The sequence below is a fragment of the Tenrec ecaudatus genome, chromosome 14, assembly GCF_050624435.1.
Source record: "Tenrec ecaudatus isolate mTenEca1 chromosome 14, mTenEca1.hap1, whole genome shotgun sequence".
Lineage (NCBI taxonomy): Eukaryota > Metazoa > Chordata > Mammalia > Afrosoricida > Tenrecidae > Tenrec > Tenrec ecaudatus.
The window spans coordinates 112,301,537-112,321,891 of NC_134543.1; the positions used below are offsets into that span (position 1 = coordinate 112,301,537).

At 47.5% G+C, this 20,355-nt stretch overlaps 1 protein-coding gene across 1 annotated transcript in view; it reads right to left on the minus strand.

The window, feature by feature from the left end:
- Window positions 1-870: 870 nt before the first annotated feature.
- Window positions 871-20,355, minus strand: part of TNFAIP8L3 (TNF alpha induced protein 8 like 3) — a 50,368-nt gene continuing 30,883 nt past the window's right edge. The window contains exon 2 of the mRNA XM_075530794.1: window positions 871-2,429. Coding sequence (XP_075386909.1) covers window positions 1,867-2,429 — 563 coding nt within the window. The 3' untranslated portion in view covers window positions 871-1,866. The remainder of the gene's footprint in view (window positions 2,430-20,355) is intronic.

Consider the following 20,355-nt stretch of genomic DNA (forward strand, 5'->3'; position numbering starts at 1 on the left):
TGGTAAACCCACTGATCTGGCCCCCAGGTAATAGTGATGAGAGGAGGAACCAGTGCCAGCGGGCGTGGCCCTGGGAGAATGGGATGGGAGAAAAAGGGCGGTCTGGAGGAACTGGTATTGGAATTGACCAGGACAGGGAAGCTGAGATTCCATGGACTGGCCTGAAACTCAGTTACCACTGCTGATGAGAGGATGGAGGTCTGTGTCCTTTTGGAAGAAAGGCTGGGTATGGACTTTTGAGAAAGAATGCATTTGAAAACCCTGTGGTGCCCAGTTCTACTCTGACACACACATGGGGTTGTCGTGAGTCAGACTTGACTTGATGGCAGCTGGAGGATCTTGCTTGGGCTGTGGCTCCCAGGGCAGGTCCCGTGGATGCGATATGACACCCTCCCACAGCCGTCTCCTTGTGCTCCTGGTGGGGGCAGAACGGTGAAGAAGCCACGTGGCTGAGCAATGATATGGCATTTCCACATTGTCTTCCGGTGAAAGAGAGGCACACTGGGGAGCAAGAGGCCTGCAAGGGGGAGCAGGTCTCAAACGTGGTAACTTGCAGATGTTGTAAGGAAATAGACATAACTCAAAGGGAAGATGGTAGAAGCCTTGGTGTGAAAGCCTGGCCATCATCCCTCCAGAGACGGTGGCTGGTGGGTGATTCCCCTGCCTGTGTGCTGGCTCTCTCCATACCACACCCCAAGTGCACTCCCCACCCCATCCCCTGAAGCCACTTCCTGTTATGGCTGAGGCGCCCGTGGGTCTCGCTTCTCCTTTCCTTCTTCCTTCCAAACCCACTACTCCGAACTCCATGTCTAACGCCAAGAGGTTTGATTTTTGAATCACCACTCCAAGACCTCTTGTTTGAAGGGTCATTTCAATTTATTAACAAACCAGAGGAGACAGCACAAAATAACCAAGAAAGGTCAAGGGCGATGGGTAGGGATTCATTCTGCCTGATTCTCTAGTACTTCCTGGAATAAACCAACCTTTCTTCTGATTTGTGCACAGTGCTTCTGAGACGGTGTATGTGTGTGTGGGGGTGGGTGCGTGGGTGCGTGTCCTTGCGCCAGGCACGGGGCTTTTCTGCTTCTGTGTTATGGGTGACACACTCTCCTCCATCCTCTGGTGTCCCTATGGGAAACCTCCCTCAGCAGAATCATAATCCTGTACCTCTAAAACCCACCAAGGGTGGGGGAGGGGCTTTGAAAAACATCTTCCAGGTTTGCAACTTTTGATTTTGTTTGAAATAGAACATTCAGAGACAGATGGGCAAACCAAGCTCATTGGATACTATTGCTCTTTTCTTCTCTGCTGCGTAATAGCCAAGAGCTAGGTTTCACTCTTGCACACTCAGAAGAGAACACAGTAAGACCTCACGTTAAGAATTTTGAAAGGTATGAGTATACACGATCTCATCTGCTCCTCACAACAGCCGTGGGAGGTGTGTGTGTGCATATGTGTGTGCAAGCTCAGTGGGGTGGGCAGGCATCTCCGTTCCAGGGTCCAGAGGACAGGGTTGTCACTGGTGGAGGAGGTCTTGACTACTGGCCCAGAGGTCCTCCCACTGTGCAGGCTGAGCCGGTGGACGGACTTCAGGGTATGCAGAGCAGCCTTTGTGCTCAGAGTAGATGAGGTGCCCAGCGAGCTTGCAAATCAAGGGGAGGCGAAGCACGGACCTCCTCAGGGAGCTCAGGGGACACACACGCCTGCTCACAGCTCAGCGTCAGAGGGATGCACAGGACAGAACATCAGCATCTTCCACAAGCGTTTCTTGTTGTGTCTTGACTCGCACTCAAACCACAGAGGGCGCTGCGCTGTAACCTGCAAGCAGCCAAGTCCAGCGGGGGTTGTGGTGGGGTGGGGAGGCATTCACAGGACTTTCTCGTCTATTAATTTATTGATCCCCTCGCAAATCCTCTTGAGGCTGGGCCTAGAGTCCCCATCCAGGCGGTAAAGGGTGGAGAGGAACTCCGTGTCGGCAAAGTGATTGAAGACGTGGTTGATACGCCCGTGGCTCCTGGGCGTCAGGTGTCGCTGCACCAGTTCGTGCACCAGGTCCTTGCACTCATGCAGAAGCTTGGAGAGCACGTTCTTATCAAAGGTGTAGTCCACCTCATAGAAGCTGACCATGGTCATGGCGGTCTGGTTCAGCTTCTTCCTGAACTTCTCCACGATCACCATCTCCTCCGGGCTGAACTGGCTGTTTCGGTAGAGGATCCCGATTTTGATCGCCACCTTGATTAAGTCTTTCATGATCTTGTGGGCTTCTTTCTTGTTGCGGGTGTGCTCCTTGGTGACCCTGTAGAGCTCATCGAAGATCTCGCTGCTGGTGTCGTCGATCAGCATGTTGGCCACAGTCTTGCTAGCTAATTTGCTCAGAATCTTCTTCTGGGCTTGAAGGGCAAGGCTCTTGGAACTAAACACATCGGGACCTATGGCAAAGAAAGAAAACAAAGAGTTGTAGAAATGTGAGAACCCCTTATGATCGTTCGGGAAACGAAACCCGAACTTGAGCTGATGGTTACAGAGCACATATGTAATGCCTTTATATCCTACAACCCCCACCCCAGAATCCTCACCACACGTTTCCATTTTGGAACTTTCTAAACTGTGATTAAGCTCCTCTCTCCGCTGCAGGGAGAAGCGCCTTCTTCTTGTTCAAGCCAACACCCACTGTTTTAGACCCACCAGGTCTTCCCAATGCTACTACCTTTACAACTGCCATCACACTCAAAATAACGCAGCCGTGTGAAGCACACAGGAGAAGGGGTTGCTTCATGGCAAAAAGGAGGCCCCATACCCAGCCCCATTCCCTTAGTAGACGCGGGTCTTGATCATGGCGGCCTTTGGACTGAGTCATGGATTTCTTAGCCTTAAATATATGCTTTCACTTGGACACCTTGGAAACTGGACCGTGTCTTACAATCCTTGTTGCAAGGTAGCAGTTGTGCTACAGTGCTAGTAACCTGGGCGCACATCAATTTAGAGGTCAGGTGTCAGTGCGATGGAAGAAAAGCCCGGAAGCAATGCTAAAGCACTCCTGGATGAAGTATCGCCTCGTCAGAGCTCCTGGTGACCCAGAGACGGCACCACGTGGAAGACCCGCCAATGACTTTAAGTAGCGAACGTCTCAGAAGAGTCGGGCTGTGAATGGAAAGAAGCCCTAAGGAAATTTTTTATTTTGCTGGTTATTTTCCTCTCATTGAATGAACGAGAGCAGTGGACTAAAACAAAGCAGAACAAAGCTATATCCAGATGCACCTCGAATAGCTCTTTCAGTAACTAGCAAATAAAATTCTAAGGAATTAAAAAAAAAAGCAATGGTTCTTAACTTGATGGATAGCATTTATTTTTTAAAATTTCTTCTTCATCAGTTGCCGTTGAGGCTACTCCGACTCACAGTGCCCCTACAGGGTATGCCAGGGTTTTCAATGCCGATTTCCGAGAAATAGATCTTTCTTCCAAAGTGCGTGTGGATGGACTTGAACTACAGGAGGTGGTACAGGGCAAGTGGGCCTCAATAATGAGTGCGTTAAGTGTATGCACCACTCAGAGACTCCTTTCTTGCCCTCACTGCCATCGAGATGATGCTGATTCATAGCGACCCCATAGGACAGAGCAGAACGACTCCTGTACATGTCTGAGACGGTGACTGTGTAGAGTAGTAGAAAGCCCCATCTTTGTCCCGGGAAGTGGCTGATGGCTTTCAACTGCTGACCTCATGGATTGCAGCCCAATATGTAACCACTATGCCACCAGGGCTCCCTTCTTACTTTAAGAACATATAACTTAATGGCATTTACAACTGGTGGCATTTTATTTTATTATTATTTTGGGTTATAAAAATGTCTTCTTTAATCAAGGGCTTTTAAAACATGGAACAGATTTCGTGAATAAGATGGAAAGTTTCCAATACACCAAAACACACATCCGCAGTCACCATACACACAGTACCCGGCAGGGAAAATAAAAAACAGAAATACAAAACACCAACAACAGCAAGTTTACACAACACTTATAAACTGAGCCCTGTGATCTTATCTTCTCAGGTGCTTTCTCCTCCTGCCAGGGGTGCTCTGCTGGACACAGCTCACCATGGCTGCTGGGGCCACGGGCAGCTGAGACCGGGGCCCACAGAGCAGAGCTAACAGGGCGGCGTGGCTCTGCGCATGCGGCAATGCAGACGAGCATTTTGGATTGATTCAATACATGGAGCCAACGACTGGCTAGAGTTTGTGTGGCAGTTACATAATCTCCTATCAATGAGGGGGTGGAGTCTAGCCTGTCAATCAAGTAGCAGCTTGATGACCTCATTTGGAGGCATCACGGAAATAAAGAGCTCACTGGAGGCCAGATACTTGCTCTACTTATCTTCCTGCTACACATTCCTGTTGAACAAGTCACATGGAGCTACGCTGATGGAGCCAGGGACCTGTGCCAGCGCTGAGCTTCTTCCACCGCCACTGGATCCACAAGACTTTCCACCCACTGGCCTGTGATCTTCCATTGCATGTGTTGCATGAGTGTGAAGAGGAATTTATAGACTGGTGTCGGACATATGGGCTAATATCGGACTTATGGACTTGATCTGGATTGGGCTGGGGTGTTTTATTAATATGCAATCACTCTTTTATATAAAGAGCCTTTTCTCACACACATATGAGTGCCTCTGGATTTGTTTTTCTAGTCTACCCAGACTGACATGGTTGGCATGTGAGTGGAGCTTGACTTCTAGACTTATCTTCCCAAGGTGGGTCAAGCTGCCTGAGAGCAGGCACAATATCTCCCACAGCACCTCGCTCCGGTCAGAGCAGTGGAACAGATAGCTATGAAGAAAAGACCAGAGAAATGGGAGAAGCCAGGAAGTATTATTACAAAACCATAGAAACCTTTCTTAAACAAAAAGATCAAAACATGAAGCGGGGTTTCTTGGCGCATCCTCCATCTGGGCGATCCACTCCGAAAAGGCAGCGTTTCCATCTCTCTGGCCCTTCCCCAAAGCAGCCTGCGCGCTGACCTTCACGGTCCAAAGAGCAGCGCTGGCACTCTCCAGGGCCTCAGACCGCGTGCCTGTCCCCCATTCTTTGAGTTTGGGGAACAAAAAGACACCTGAAGGAGCAAGGTCAGGACGGGAGGGGTTAGGGTATGGTGTGCCAGCACTGTACTCAGGAAATGCGCAGGGCACTATGGTGATGGAAACAATTCCTGGGAGCAGCTTCCTTGGCTTTTCTTAAAATGTCTTCCTAATAGGTCTCCAGGATCATCCTGTGCCTCCCAGGGAAACTTTTCCGAGATTGCCCCCCTTGGAATCCACAGATAACCCCCTCAATGTAGCCTCAGGAACTAACCTCTCTGCCTTGAATTCATCTGTGAGATCTACCCGACATCCTTTAAGCACTTAATCCATATAAAAGAAGTTGTTGTTGTTGTGTGTGTGTGTGGGGGGGCAGCAATCTCATAGGCTTGTTGCAAGCTTCCGTGACTTGAGACGATGTCCACTTAAGCTGTGTTAAAAATGTGACATTAACTCCCTGGGCTTCAAAATAATTTTTCCCTCTGGCACAACAAATCTCTCTCTTTTTGGAAGGCACCTCAACAAGACTAAGACAAGTGTCTTCCAGAGAGCACTTGTCTGTGGCCATCCACCGACTGCAGAGACAGACTGAAGCAGGTTTGATTTGGAATAAGTCTGTGCAGCTATAAACTGGAAACCCAATCGTATTTCTTTTTTGGCTCACCCTCATATTTCAATAGAATTATAAAGCAATGAATTGCAGTGCAGAGGAAATTTATACTAAGAAACCCGATTTTCCTCAGTAAACATCTTGAGGGTCCTCTAAGAGGTCACAGAGCCCCGGGACTGGCTCTCGCCCCAGCCAGTGTTCTGTGACCACACCGAAGTGGCAGGCGGATGGCCAGATTTCCCAGTGTTTGCTCTCTTTGGCCCAGGATCTCCACATATTGCATCCCACCCTCTCTGCTCTCCATATACCCGCTCTCCCTGTGGTCAGTGATTAATCTCTAGAAGCCCCAGCCTCTCAGACTCAGACTCAATAAACACTCGAAACACAGTTAAACAGAGCCCTGACACGCCCCCTGCGTGCCTCGCCCTCTCCCCGAGAGGTCCCGCAGTGCAACTTCAGCCACGTCTTCCCCAATCAGCAACCCCTCCTGTTCCAGGGCTTCTTCTGGCCCTGCTGGTCCTTGCTGGGCATGGTCTGGAGTGGCTGCTTTGGAATCAGCAGAACTCAAGCAACAGGCTTCTTGGGCACCCATCACCCCAGGAAGCCCTGTCCCCCAAGTTAAGAGACCACACAATCTCCACAGCCAGGTGAACCTCACATGCCTGGGGTTTTCCCTTAGACCTCAGAGCCAAGAGTAAACCCATTCTTCATGGATGGTGCACAAGGAATTAACAGCAGCTCCCGTCTCGTCTTTGCTATGAAAAAGCTCCAACTAGATGAGTCAGTCAGGGTGCGATGTAGCACCGATGAAGAATACAGCTTTCCTCCAATTCCTAAATGCTTCCTCCCCACCCACCCCAACTACCATGATCCGAATTCTACCTTGCAAGTCTGGATAGAGCAGAGGTTGTACACTGGTGCAGATAGGAGCTGGAGGCAAAGGGAATCCAGGGCGGATGATCCCTTCAGGACCAGGGGTGTGAGGGGTGATACTGGGAGGGTAGAGGGTGAGTGGGTTGGAAAGAGGGAACTGATTACAAGGATCTACATGTGACCTCCTCCCTGGGGGACGGACAGCAGAAAAGGGGGTGAAGGGAGACGCTGGACAGGGTAGGATATGACAGAATGGTGATTTATAAATTATCAAGGGCTCATGAGGGAGGGGGAAGCGGGGAGAAAGAGGACCAGATGCCAAGGGCTTAAGTGGAGAGCAAATGCTTTGAAAATGATGAGGGCAAAGAATGTACAGATGTGTTTTATACAATTGATGTATGTATGGATTGTGATAAGAGTTGTATGAGCCCCTAATAAAATGTTGTTTTTTAAAAAAAGAAACAGCTCCAACTTCCCGACAGACACTTCCAGAGTTTGCAGCAGACATTCCCCCTCCAGTTTTATCGCCTACCAAGTGATCTCTGTAGGAATGACCTTTGCTCCAAGGGGAGGAAAAATCAAATTTGTCCTCCAAAGACAAATATTTGCAAGCATTAAGGAGGTTCAAAGATTGTGCTGTGTGCTTTGAAGTGAAGTCCAAAGCAGAAGCTTAAAGATAAGTTTGACTAATGGCCCTGTCACTGAGCATCTGCGTATGCCTCCTCTGGCAGATGATTTGGATGCGGCTAATGCAATGGAGGTGCATCCGTTAGGGAATTTAAAAAAAAGTCATATCTTTGTAGTCTCAGTTCCTAAAAACTGTGTGACTAAGGCACTTTTAAAGGCTCTCTGGAAAACCAGCCAACATGCGTTTATTCGGGCGCAGTGGAGTTCCTGGGTAGTACCATTAACTAATGAGCTTGGCTCTGATCGAAAGGTGGAGGTTTGACTTCACTCCAAAGTACCCAGAATAAAGACCTGGCCATCTACTTCGAAAAACAAAACAAAACAAAAAACCACCCACTGAACACCCTAGGGAGCATGGTTCTATGCTGACACGCATCAGGATGCCAAGAGTTAAAATCCACCCTATGGTAACTGATTGGGCCCTTCTACCCACAGAATGTTTTTTAACGTGTGGCGAAAACATACAGAACAAAACATATGGCAGCTCAACAATTACATGTGCAATTCTGTGACGTTGATTATTATATCCTTTAAGTTGTGAAACTCCTCTTGCATCCTTTCCTTTCCCAAGGTACTTTAAGACCATTAACATGTCCATACTCCATGGCCCCAAGTAAGAACTGCCCCCTTGGCCCTCCTTCTACCCCTGGGGACCTTTGTGGTTTCTGTATGTTGCTCACCATGGAGCCCCCGCAGCATAGGGGGCCACACGGCATGCTGCTAACCACCAGGTTGGCAGTTCGAATTCACCAAGGAGGCTTTCTGCTCCCATCAAGATTTCCATGGGGCTGCTATGAGTCAGAGTTGACTTGATGGCAGTGAGCTAGTTCTTACATATTGCACTAATGCCATGTAACTGTGATCCCGTCATGTCTGTCCTCTTGTGACTTTCTTTGCTCAGTGTGATGCTTTCTAGGTTCCTCCCCTCTGTGGTCTGCACCAGGACGCGCCTTCTTTTTGTGGCTGAGTAGTAAGTAGTTCATGGGGCATACGCATCACACGTTGATACCCACTGGTCATCGGATGGGCATTTTGCTTGGTCCCACCTTTGGCCTGCTGTGAACAGTGATGCAGGAACATCCCATCGTCATGGCGACCTTCCCTTCTGGGTCTACAACGAGGGCTGGGGTTGCTAGGTTGGTCATATGACAATCCTATGGTTAACTTTTTGAGGACCCACAACTCTGGTCTCCCCCCAACCCCCCGCCACATCCCACATACCATTTTCCATCCCCACCATGAGGGGGCCTAGTAGGCGGGGCTTCTTAGTTCCTGAGAAGATTCCACTAAGTTTAAAGCTCCACTTTTTCCATGAGCTTCTGGATGCCCCCGCATGTTATTTTTCGAGCTTGAAAATATTTGATTTGGTCACTTCTTAATTCTATACAACTAAAGAACGCACACCAATCTGAGTTAAGTGAAAATAATGTTCTGATGAGCACCAAGCATATAAAAGATTTCTTCTGGGTTATCATGATCATTTCGATGAGATTATAATTTAGATACTTAGTGAACATTAAAAATAAAGCCATTAGAAATGCACCTCTCGTGGAGATGGGTGAGGTTGCCTTATTTAAAGGAGATACCCCTAACACCCGCGTTGTACGCGGGCTCCTGGTTGGGCCAGGGGGGTTCTGCACCTCGGGTGATACGGCACCTGCCTGCTCTCATGGCGGCAGCCTCATGACAGCGACAGGGAAAAGAAGCGAGAGTCGCCACGCTTTGGTCTCAGGTTTCTTCTCAGGCAGATATGCGCTCGGAGAAAAGTATGCATGGAAGTTGGAGAGAGCAGTTTGGATCTCGCAGCCAATCCCCTCCCAACGCTCACATCTGCATGACATCGCGGAAAGCCTGGGCTCTCGGGTCAGACTGCTCACGCTGCCGGTCAGAGGGCAGCTCTGTAGGGAAAGAGCATCCACGGCAGGAGATGCTAGTCGGGCGTCCAAAAACGTAAGGCTAGGAAACACTGGGGGAAGAAAAGCCATGCGGTCTTTCTGTAATGTGACTTTAAAGATAGTTCTTAACACCGTGAGGGGTTTTGTCCATCTCCCAGAGACGAGCGAGGCTATGAGGGAACATGTCCCAATGAATCTGATCAGAGATTGGGCTCCCTTGGGCTCCTCAGTGGGGTGACCCACGATCGAGTTGTGCCCAGGCTGAGAAGCAGTCCGGGCAGAGGACCTTCCGTGCTAAAATCAGGAAAGTTCCGGACAAGTTGGTGCATACTGAGGACATGAGAACTGAAGGGCAGAGAAGTAACAGAGGGAAAACAGTCAAGGGTGGAAGAAGATGACACCCCCCCCCCCGAGTTTAAGGTTCAATCACCTTCTCGGGGAAGCGGTCCGGCCGTGTGGCCACATTGGCTTTTAAAGCCTAGAGTTTACCATTGGTTCCTGTTCTCTGTAACTGTTGAGCATTCAACTATCCATTCTTGTCTACATAAAGTATTCTGGGGGAGTCTGTCCAAAAGGATTTAATTGGGTCCTACTCTGAGGGAATATATGGTCCTGCAGTGAGGCAAGAAATAGACAAAAAAAAAAAAATACAGAAGCATAAAAAATCACCCATCTCAAACTGGCCTGAGTGGGAACAGTTTGGGGCATCCCCATGGGCCAGGAAGGTGGACGTGAGTGTGGGTGGATGGGCATTGCCAGGAGGTTGGGAAGTAGTTTTGAGTCATGGCTCTAGGCTGGTAATTTCCCCCAAGCCACAAAGGCCCTGGGTGTTAGTCCTGTTACGTTTCCAGTCACTTGCTAGTCTAAGAAGATGCTATTTCTCTACAGGGGGACTTGTGACACAGGCGTCCATGGTGAGATCTCACAGAAACTTATCAAAACCCCAGGAAAACTTTATGAACAAACAGTAGATTCCATCAGGCTACCCCAGACTGTCATTATCAAACTCGTTGGAAGTCGCTCAGTAAATCACACATGCCCTAAGTTGTTGGGGCGTGTTGCAGGAAGGGTCCCCTGGTTATGACAGCATGCTCCGGTGTGCATCCTGCAGGGCAGGACAGTCAGTCTGCAGACGCCGACACCCCATGCAACCAGAGAGCTTAGGCCTGTTCACTCGCTGCAGGCCTTGAGAAGCCCTGCAGTAAGGACATTCGTCTAGTTTCATTTCATCTACTACTTCCCACACTTACTGGACTTAGAATGAATGAAAAAACAAAAGCCATTTATCTATCATCCATCCATCCATCTATCCATCCATCCATCCATATATCTAATCCATCCATCCTATCTATCTATCTATCTATCTATCTATCTATCTATCTATCTATCTATCTATCTATCTATCTTTCTATCTATCTAATCTATCCATCCATCCATCCATCCATCCATCCATCCATCCATCCATCCATCCATTTGTTGATGGTGGCTATGGGTCATAACTGACTCAATGGCACCTAGCAACAATAGCGTCCACCAACAGTGGGTGGTGCACATTATCAGAAATGCTGGGACATGGTTGAGAGAAATTACATCACGACACTGTGGTCAATAGAAGACTTTTGCAGCTTCCAGGGGTCCCTGGGGGGAGGTGTGGGGAGACCCCATGGTTTCCCATGTGCAGATATCATGGAACACATGACTTACGGATTAGTGTGTGCACTGAGGAAGAGACTTCTGCCAAGGAACCCCATTGGTGACCCACCAGGAGGGACACTGCAGGCTGAGAGCAAGCAGCTGAGTCGAACTTGGGGAATCAAGGTTGGGAGTACACCTGGGATTCTTGGAAAAACAGGCCTCCCCAATAGACACATGCTTCTTTAGAGAAACACTGAAAGATCTAGGATAGGACTTGGCAAAAATTCTTCCTATCCACAAAAATCCCTAAAACTCAAACTCACCGCTCTAGGGTGTTTTCCCATTCACAGAGACCCTACAGGGCGGGCTGGAATTGCCTTGGTGGGTTTCTGAGAATTTAATTCTTTATGGAAAGCTTCATCCTTCTCCCAAGGAACAGCTGGTGGATGGAGACGGCTGGCCTTGGGGTTGGCAGCCCAACACATAACTACGATGCCACCAGAGCTCCTGACACAGCTTTAAAAAGGTCGTTTTAGCCAGCACCATGTCTCTCAGCCATGTTTGAGCCAAAGTCCCATTCCCAACCAGGAAAGGTGGCGGGGCTGTCCGCCGTACTGCAGATTCTCTGAGAAAGGGAGAGGATGACGAGGCGATAGTAGAGTTCACCTCCAGCACTCGAGACAAGATCGAGGAAGCTGTGAAATCCACCCTGAGGCGGGGAGCCACGGGGGTTATCCTCAAACCAACATGGATGGAAGCGTTCACATGAAAGGAATCTGAAGGCAAGGATCTGAGAACACGGCCCCTGAGGACGTGTCCAAAGATAGGCCAGGCACGGCCGATGCTGGGAACTTGGAAGGGCGTGGCGTCTCGGGAAGGAGTGTGTGGGACACTTGTTCACCAGGAAGGACAGCTGTGTCAAAATCATGAACTGGGACATGACCTGTGTCGCAGTTGCACATGGACAGTTCCCACCTCACCTCTGAGAACAGCTTTCGATGTCAACAGGAAAGGGAATGAGCTCAGAGCAGTAGGTAGGAGTGAGGAGTGGAGATGGTACCCCAAGACAAGCACTCTGCAATAAATGAATCAGGAGCCCCAGGCAAGGCGGGGGATCTGAGGTTCAGAGAAGTGAGGAGGGGTCAGCACCTGGGCAGAGGGCAGTCATGGTGACCAAGTGTGTTAGTCCGGGTAGACTAGAGGAACAAATTCATTGACACTCATATAGAAAGAGCTTTATATTCAAGAGCAATTGAATATTGAGAAAACATCCCAGCCCAGTCCAGATCAAGTCCCTAAGTCTGATATTAGCCCATGTAGCTGATACCAGTCTATAAAGTCCTCTTCAGATTCAGGCAACACATACAATGATGCTGAATGCAGGAAGATCACAGGCCAGTGGGTGGGAAGTCTTGTGGATCCAGTGGCAGTGGAAGCATCTTAGCGCTGGTAGGAGTATTCACGTGGCTCCTTCAGCTGCAGGGCTCTAGTGTCGCTCCATGTGCCTTGTCAGCAGGAATGTCTCGCAGGGAGTGTGTCCTACCTCCAGCTATTTACCTCCTTAGCTCAACTCTCTTTCATGTAACTAGTAAACCAAGTTTCTGTCATTCACCTGGGCCGATGGAGGGAGAAAGCTTTGAACAAGCTTCCACAGACAAGGCAGCTTCACAAGCTACTTTGAACTTGACATTTCAGAATGAGCACGCAGCTTTCTGTTCATCTGCTTAACTATCCAGAAAAGCTACCTGGATCTGTCAAATCCCTACTGGGGACTCCCATCTTCTACAGCGGATAGTCCCCCTGCCCCCAGCCCGCCCACTTTCCACATCCTTTCCTGCTTCCTGAGTGTATGACGAGGAAGGGCTTGGTTGGGTGGGCTATCTATGACCAACCATCTTGTTGTCTTTCTTGGTTGGCCCTTAGAAGCTGGGGGGACATAACTATTCAGAAATTTCACAGTGTTTTGAAAGGCAAATGGAACACAGTTGCAGTTTCCAGAAGAAATAACTGAATTGTTGAATTTCCAGGGGAACAAAACTAGAAAACATTTTTTTTTCCTTTTCGTATCAAACGGTGGCCTCTATCTTTCTCTGGGGTATTAAAGCAAGAGTGCGGAACTGGGGGATCTTGGATGGCAAGACAATGCCAAGAGATAAGGTGGGGCCTTTGTGCTGGGGGCAAGCAAGCGCCTCAATCGCCCCTCCATCTGAGGGGGAATGATCAAAGCTTAGATGTTTATGAAAAATGCCTTTGGTTGGCTCGTTCCTCTTTGTGCGTAAGTAAGCGAGCACTCCCGGAGCTCAAGACAGATATTTTTGGATATCTGGAAGGCATCACTATAAAATAGATCATCTGGGAGGGTAGGGGTGGATCTTTTGCCTGGGGGTTAGCTCAGCACATCATCAAGGCCTTCTTGGGTCTGGCTCCTCCCAAACTTTTCAAGGGAGCAGTTTGCCTTGGAGACTTCTTTCCTGGCTCACACTTAAAAAAAAAACAACAATCACTTTATTTGGGACTCCTACAACTCTTATCACAATCCATCCATTCATCCTTTGTGTGAAGCACATTTGTACACTCATTGCCCTCATCATTCCCAAAACATTTGTTCTCCACTTAAGGCCCTGGTATCAGCTGCTTATTTCCCCCTCTCCTTCCCACTTTCCCCTCCCTCATGAATCCTTGATAATTTAAAAATTATTATTTTGTCATATCTTACACTGTCTGACGTCTCCCTTCACCAACTTTTCTGTTGTCCATCCCCCAGAGAGGAGGTCACATGTAGATCCTTGTAATCGGTTCCCCCTTTCCAACCCACCCTCCCACCACCCTCCCAGTATTGCCACTCTTACCACTGGTCCTGAAGGGATCATGTGCCCTGGATTCCCTGTGTTTCCAGTTCCTATCTGAACCAGTGTACATCCTCTGGTCTAGCCAGATTTGAAAGGCAGAATTGGGATCATGATAGTGGGGGTGGGGCCGAAGCATTTAGGAACTAGAGGAAAGTTGTGTTCCATCGTTGCTACATTGCACTCTGACTGGCTCCTCTCCTCCCTGCAACCCTTGCCTAAGGGGATGTCCAATTGCTTACAGATGTGCTTTGAGTCTCCACTCTGCACTCCCCCCACCCTCATTCCCTATGGTAAGATATTTTGTTCTGATGATGCCTGATACCTGATCCCTTCTACACCTTGTGATCGCACAGGCTGGTGTGCTTCTTCCATGTGGGCTTTGTTGCTTCTGAGCTAGATGGCCGCTGTTTACCTTCAAGCCTTTAAGACCCCAGACGCTATATCTCTTGATATCCTGGCTCACACTTACTGCAGGGAAGCCCTCCCAAAATCAATCCAACTCACTTCCTGGTGGGTTTCCAAGACTATAACTCCTTCCAGGAGTAGGAAGCCTCATCTTTCTCCTGCAAAGGAGCTGGTGGTTTCAAACCATTGACGTTGTAATTAGCAGTCCAATTGCACCACCAGGGCTACTCACTGGGAGGACTTAGGGTCCCCCAAATTTCTACCACCTGCTATAATAAACAGGCAGCTTGCAGGTTCTACATTTAAGGTCACCAGGACTTGGAGGCACCAGCAGTGGGGTGTGAAAGTACTAATAACTAATCCATAGGCCGACCTTGGCCCCTCACTGGCATCCTGAGGAAAGAAAGGAAGGTCCCATTACTCTAGAGGCCACCATTACACTGTACAACATCACGCTATCCCTCCATTTCAGAAGTTTTTAATTTATTTCTGCATGTGTCTGCTTGATTCCACAGACTTGTGGATTATGTTACCTAGTTCTACCTAAGCCAGGTCTCACAAAATGGACTGGTGTATTCAAAAACTCCGGCAAGAAATCAAACTGGTCTGAAGATGATGCCCAAAGTCACGCAGGCACCTGCGACCAGCAAGGAAATGGCAGTGCCGGCAACGATCCTACTTGTAGTAAGAGCTTTTCCCCAGCCACACTGCAGGATACACGCAGTGATCCAATCAGACAGTATGGCAGGCTGCTGGCTTAAGTTAAAAGAACTGGAGGTAAGATTATGATGAACCAGATCAATGAAAAATGCTAACGGGCTTTACCAAAATGTCTGTATATACAGGCTACAGGTCACACCCGAGGAAACTCCCTTTCTACCGATTGGCTACTCATAGCACAAATCTCAACCTGGAGGTAATTACATTGTATCCGATCTCATCAGGGGGAGAGCTACATCATTGTATAACTGCCAAACAATATAACTGCCAACCGCTGAGAATCAAGGCCTAACCAAATGGACACATCACCTTAACCATCACCGGCGGTAAGGGAAAATGAGGTTCTATGTAAGCATTATGCTGGTGGTGGTGGTGAAGGTCATGTGTCAGCTCGGCTGGGCCATCATCCTCACTGGTTTGACAGTCATATCCTGATATAGCAGTCATCCTTCCGTTTTGTGATCTGATGTGGTCATCCTTCATTTTCAATGAATGCCAATTTTCACATGACATTTGGATCTTTTATTCCTAGCTTATCCTCTGGGAAAGCACAACAGGAATGGCATGAATGACTTTTGGGGGAGGGATAAGCCAAAGAGGACACCAAGTGCGTCTTTTCAGGGCTTGGAACCAGTTCAGTCTGTTTGGGCCCTACCAAGAATTTGTCTTTCCATCACTGAAATATTGAATTAGACAAAAGACATTGATAGAGGTATAACCAAAGGCATTTACATATGTAAATATATTAATATAGAACAATAGGGATACAGGTCTATGTACATATACTTATAGGTTAAGTATTAAGGTAGAAGAAGGACATGGGCCTTTACTCAAGTCCTCCCTCAACGCAAGAACACTTTGTTCTAATAACCTGGCATTCTGTGATGCTCACCTTTCAGACACGATTGCTGAAGACAAAACGTGTGCAAAAGCAAATGTGGTGAAGAACGCTGATGGTGTCTGGCTATCAAAAGAGATAGCATCTGGGGTCTTAAAGGCTTGAAGTTAACAAGTGGCCACCTAGCAGGGAAGCAACAAAGCCCACATGGAAGAAGCACACCAACCCGTGTGATCATGAGGCGTCGATGTGATCAGGTATCAGGCATCAGAAGACCCAAAGCAAACAGTCACACCAATGCAAGTGCGGAGGGTTGGAAAGGAGACCCAAAGCCCATCTGTAGACAACTGGACATCCCTTCACAGAAGGGTCACAAGGAAGGGACGAACCATCCAGGGTTCAGTATAGCACTGACCAAACACACAACATTCCTCTAGTTTTATAATGCTTCCTCCGCCCCCCCAATCATGACCCAAGTTCTATCTTATTAATATGGCTAGACCAGAGCATGTACACTGGCACAAATAAGAGCTCTTGACACACAGAATCCAGGGCGGATAACCCCCTAAGGAACAATAATGAGAGTAGTGATATGAGGGTAGGGGGGAAGGGGGAGAAAGGGGTAACTGATCGTAATGATCGATGTACCCCCCCACACACACACATACCAGGGGGATGAAAAACAGAAGTGTAGGAGAAGGGAGACAGAGGATGGTGTAAAATATGAAAATAAAAATAATTTTTAAATTATCAAGGGTTCATGAGGGTGGGAGGATAGGGGAGAGAAGGGAGAAAAGATGAGCTGATATCAAGGACTCAAGTAGAAAGAAAATGTTTTAGAAATGATGATAGCAACATATGTACAAATGGCATTGATACAATTGATGTATTGATTGTTATAAGAGCTGTAAGAGCCTGCAGTAAAATGTTTTATTTAAAAATAAAATAATAAAATCTGGTATTAAAAAGAAGAAAAGAAATATTGAATTAGAGCCTACGTTTGAACAGATCTCCAAGTGATCCTGTAAGATTCTTATAGATCTTGTCATGCTTAAGGATGTTGAAATATAAATTCTAAATCCATATATCTGAGTCAGAAAGGCAAATTCTCAGTAGGGGGCTCTACCAGAGACAGTTTGAACTCCAACTAGAGCCTTAAACAGGCATCGATTTTAAACCCCTCCTAACAAGGTGACTGAACATGCATCTTTGTATCCTCTGAACATCTTTGTATCCTCCTGAACATGCATCTTTGTATCCTCCTAACAAGGTGACTGAACATTCATCTTTGTATCCTAATTATGTGATAGAACAATGCCACCTATTCATGCAAGGCTTTCATCTTTAGAAGGGATTCTATATATTACAACAGAGCAACCTAATTGATTTTGTTTTTCATACTGACTCGACAGCCGGCTCTGAAAACGGAATGAGTGTTTGATGATCTGACTTGTGGAGCTGACTGAAGCACATCCTATGAAATCACTGGGGGGTGAATCATGTTCAACTCAACAGGTTAATTTTGGTTTATTTGAGAGATATTTTTGTCTCACTGCATTAGATGAGCAACCATCACTGAAAACAACATTCCCTTCAATGATTCCTTTTTAACAAAAGCTTATTTATTCTCTTGATCTCCATTGCTCCCCTGCTCCCTCTCCTTCTTGCCCCTCGCTTCTGTTTGTCGCTCCCTCTCTGACTTCTCTAGTCTCTTCTTGAATGGCAGGTCAAACTCAGGCGTATTAATAAGAGACCACTTGTGTTACACACACTCTTCTGAACGATGTCTGCCTAGAAATGCCTCAGATATTTGCAACAACTCTTTGCAGTAGGTACCAATATCCTCATCACCCAAATTTTACATCTAAACAAAACCAAACCCCCAGACCCACTGCCATGGTGCTGATGCCGACTCAGTGGGACCCTATCGACTCAGTGAGACCCTACAGACAAAGTAGAGCTACCCCCAATGGTTTCAAGGATGAAAATCTTTAGGGGACCCAATTGCTTCATCTTTCTTCTGCAATATGATGGGTGAGTTTCTAAGAGTCAATCTTCTGGTTCACAGACAAGCTCTTAGCTTTTCAGGAGGTGGCAGAGCAGGGATTCAGATCCAAGCAGTCTGCCCAAGGCCTGTGCTTTTAGTCAGACCCATTAAACTGCATTCATGAGGTGAAAGATAGTGGCTTAAATGCTTTTTGAATTGTTGCCCACTTTCAGATGGTGATTATGCAATTGGGGTCCCCCCCCGAAGAATTACTTGTTTTAAAAGCACGAAGCAGTTGCAACACACTGAACAACAACATCATGCTTGTGTTGCCATCACCCATGTTGAATAAATCAGTATTTTTCCCCCTCAAAGTTAGTCCCCTTTGTTCTCAACTGCCTCGCTCCTTCTGTCTTCCCAGAACAAACTCCACTCTTGAAGCTGATGTGTTGCCGTCCTCTCTATATTCATCTATATTTTTTACCTTATCAGTACAAGGGAACTTCTGTGTTCAAAGTAAAATTCCATCATCTTTAATTTTCATTTTCCATGGCCTTTCTGCAGCTCCTCCTATGGATACATCAACATTTCATTGCTTAGGTCGAGAGATTTTCAACTTTCCATAAACGTTCCCAACACGATTGCTGAAGACAAAGCGGGTGCATAAGCAAATGTGGTGAAGAAAGCTGATGGTGCCTGGCTGTTAAAAGAGATAGCATCTGGGGTCTTAAAGGCTTGAAGGTAAACGAGCAGCCATCTAGCTGAGAAGCAACAAAGCCCACATGGAAGAAGCACTCCCACTGGTGTGATCACGAGGTGCCGATAGGAACTGGTATCAGGCATTAAAGAACAAAAAATCACATCATTGACAACAAGGGGGAGTGCAGAGTGAAGACCTAAAGACATCTGTAGGCACCTGGACATCCCTTACAGAAGGGTCACGGCGAGGGGATGAACCAGTCAGGGTGCAGTATAGCAACAATGAAACATACAACTTTCCTCTAGTTCTTTAATGCTTCCTCCACTCCACTATCACGATCCCAATTCTACCTTCCAAATTTGGCTAGACCAGACTATGTACACCAGTACAGAAAAGAGTTGGAAACATAGGGAATCCAGGACAGATAAACTCCTCAGGACCAATAATGAGAGTAGCGATACCAGGAGGGTAAGGAAAAGGTGGGGGGACAAAGGGGTAACCGATCAGAAGGATCTACATATAGCCCCCTCCCTGGGTGACAGACAACAGACAAGTGGGTGAAGGGAGACATCATTCAGTGCAAGACATGACAAAATAATAATTTATAAATTATCAAGGGTTCGTGAGGGAGGGGGACAGGGAGAGAGGGGAAAGTGAGCTGATACCAAGGTCTCAAGCAGAAAGCAAATGTTTTGAGAATGATGATGACAACAAATGTACAAATGTGCTCGACACAAGGGATGTGCGCATGGATTGTGATAAGAGTTGTACGAGCCCCCAATGAAATTATTATTTTTTAAGTGCCCGAGCACACCAGTTGATGCAGGGGCCCTGATGGTGGAGTGTGGTTCACCTGTTGGGCTACTAACCGCAAAGTCAGCAGTGATACCGGCAGCCATTCCACGGGAGAAAGACGGGGCTTTCTACTCCCGGAAAGAGTTACAGTCTCAGACACCCACAGGGGCAGGTCTAGTCTGCCTTCTAGGGCCTCTCTGAGTGGACAGCGACTCGATGGCAGTGAGCTTGGTTTATATGAATCCTTCTGCCGCAGTTCATTCACCACGACGCTTTCCTCATTTATCCAGGCCAGACATCTAATTGGCTTATCAAAAAAGATATTAAAAAAATAAAGGAAGCGAAGGCAGGGGGCACCTGTTGCCCTTGACCAGTGCTGACTGATGGTGGCCCCACGTGTTACAGAGCAGAACTGCTCCGGAGGACGGTCGTGGGGCTCTGACTCTCAAGGGAGTGCATCTCCAGGCCTTTAAGCTCAGGTTCGCTGGGTGGGTGTGACCTGCCAACCATTTGGCTCGTCACTCACTGCCATTGGGTCAATTCTGACTCATAGTGATCCTATGGGACGGGGTAGCACTGTCCTATGGGGGTCTCCGAGACTGAAATTCTTTACGGGGGCGTCGAGTGCAAACCATTGTGCCGCTTTAAGAGCTCACTGGAACTGAGCTGATTCTAACTCACAACTAACCTACTGGTCAGTGCAGAACGGCCACCGGGACTTTCCAAGCTGGTAAACCAGGGTGCTCAATACATTGATTGTGATCTACTAGTCGCTCACAAATCTAGTGCGGGTAGATTGCATGGCATTAAAAAAATAGACGTAAGCCTATCATCAATCCCGTCACATCCAGCTGAAGTCCAGAGCGCATGAACAGTTCTGGAATTTACTCACGGAGGGAAAGTACCCAAACATGAGAAAATGTGCTACCTGCTTGACTGTATTATTCGGCTCTACTTATTGATGTGAGTCAGCCTTTCCCACATACATATCATTAAGTCCAAGTACCGCTCCACCATGACTGATGATCACTGGAAGTGTGCTTGAGGCTGGCTGTCAGCGGCTACTGTCCGGACTACGCATCCCTGGCTCATTCCATTCAGTTCAAGTCATCAGAGCAAACTCAGGTCAGGACAAAAAGTGTACATAGTTAATTGTGTTGCGTAATATGGACGCATGCGGTTCCACAAGGCACATAAACGCACACTGTACATATAAAGAATTCTCAATGCCTTAATGAATAAATGTAATGAATAAAATATGTTTTGCATTTTTGTACTTGGTAGATCATT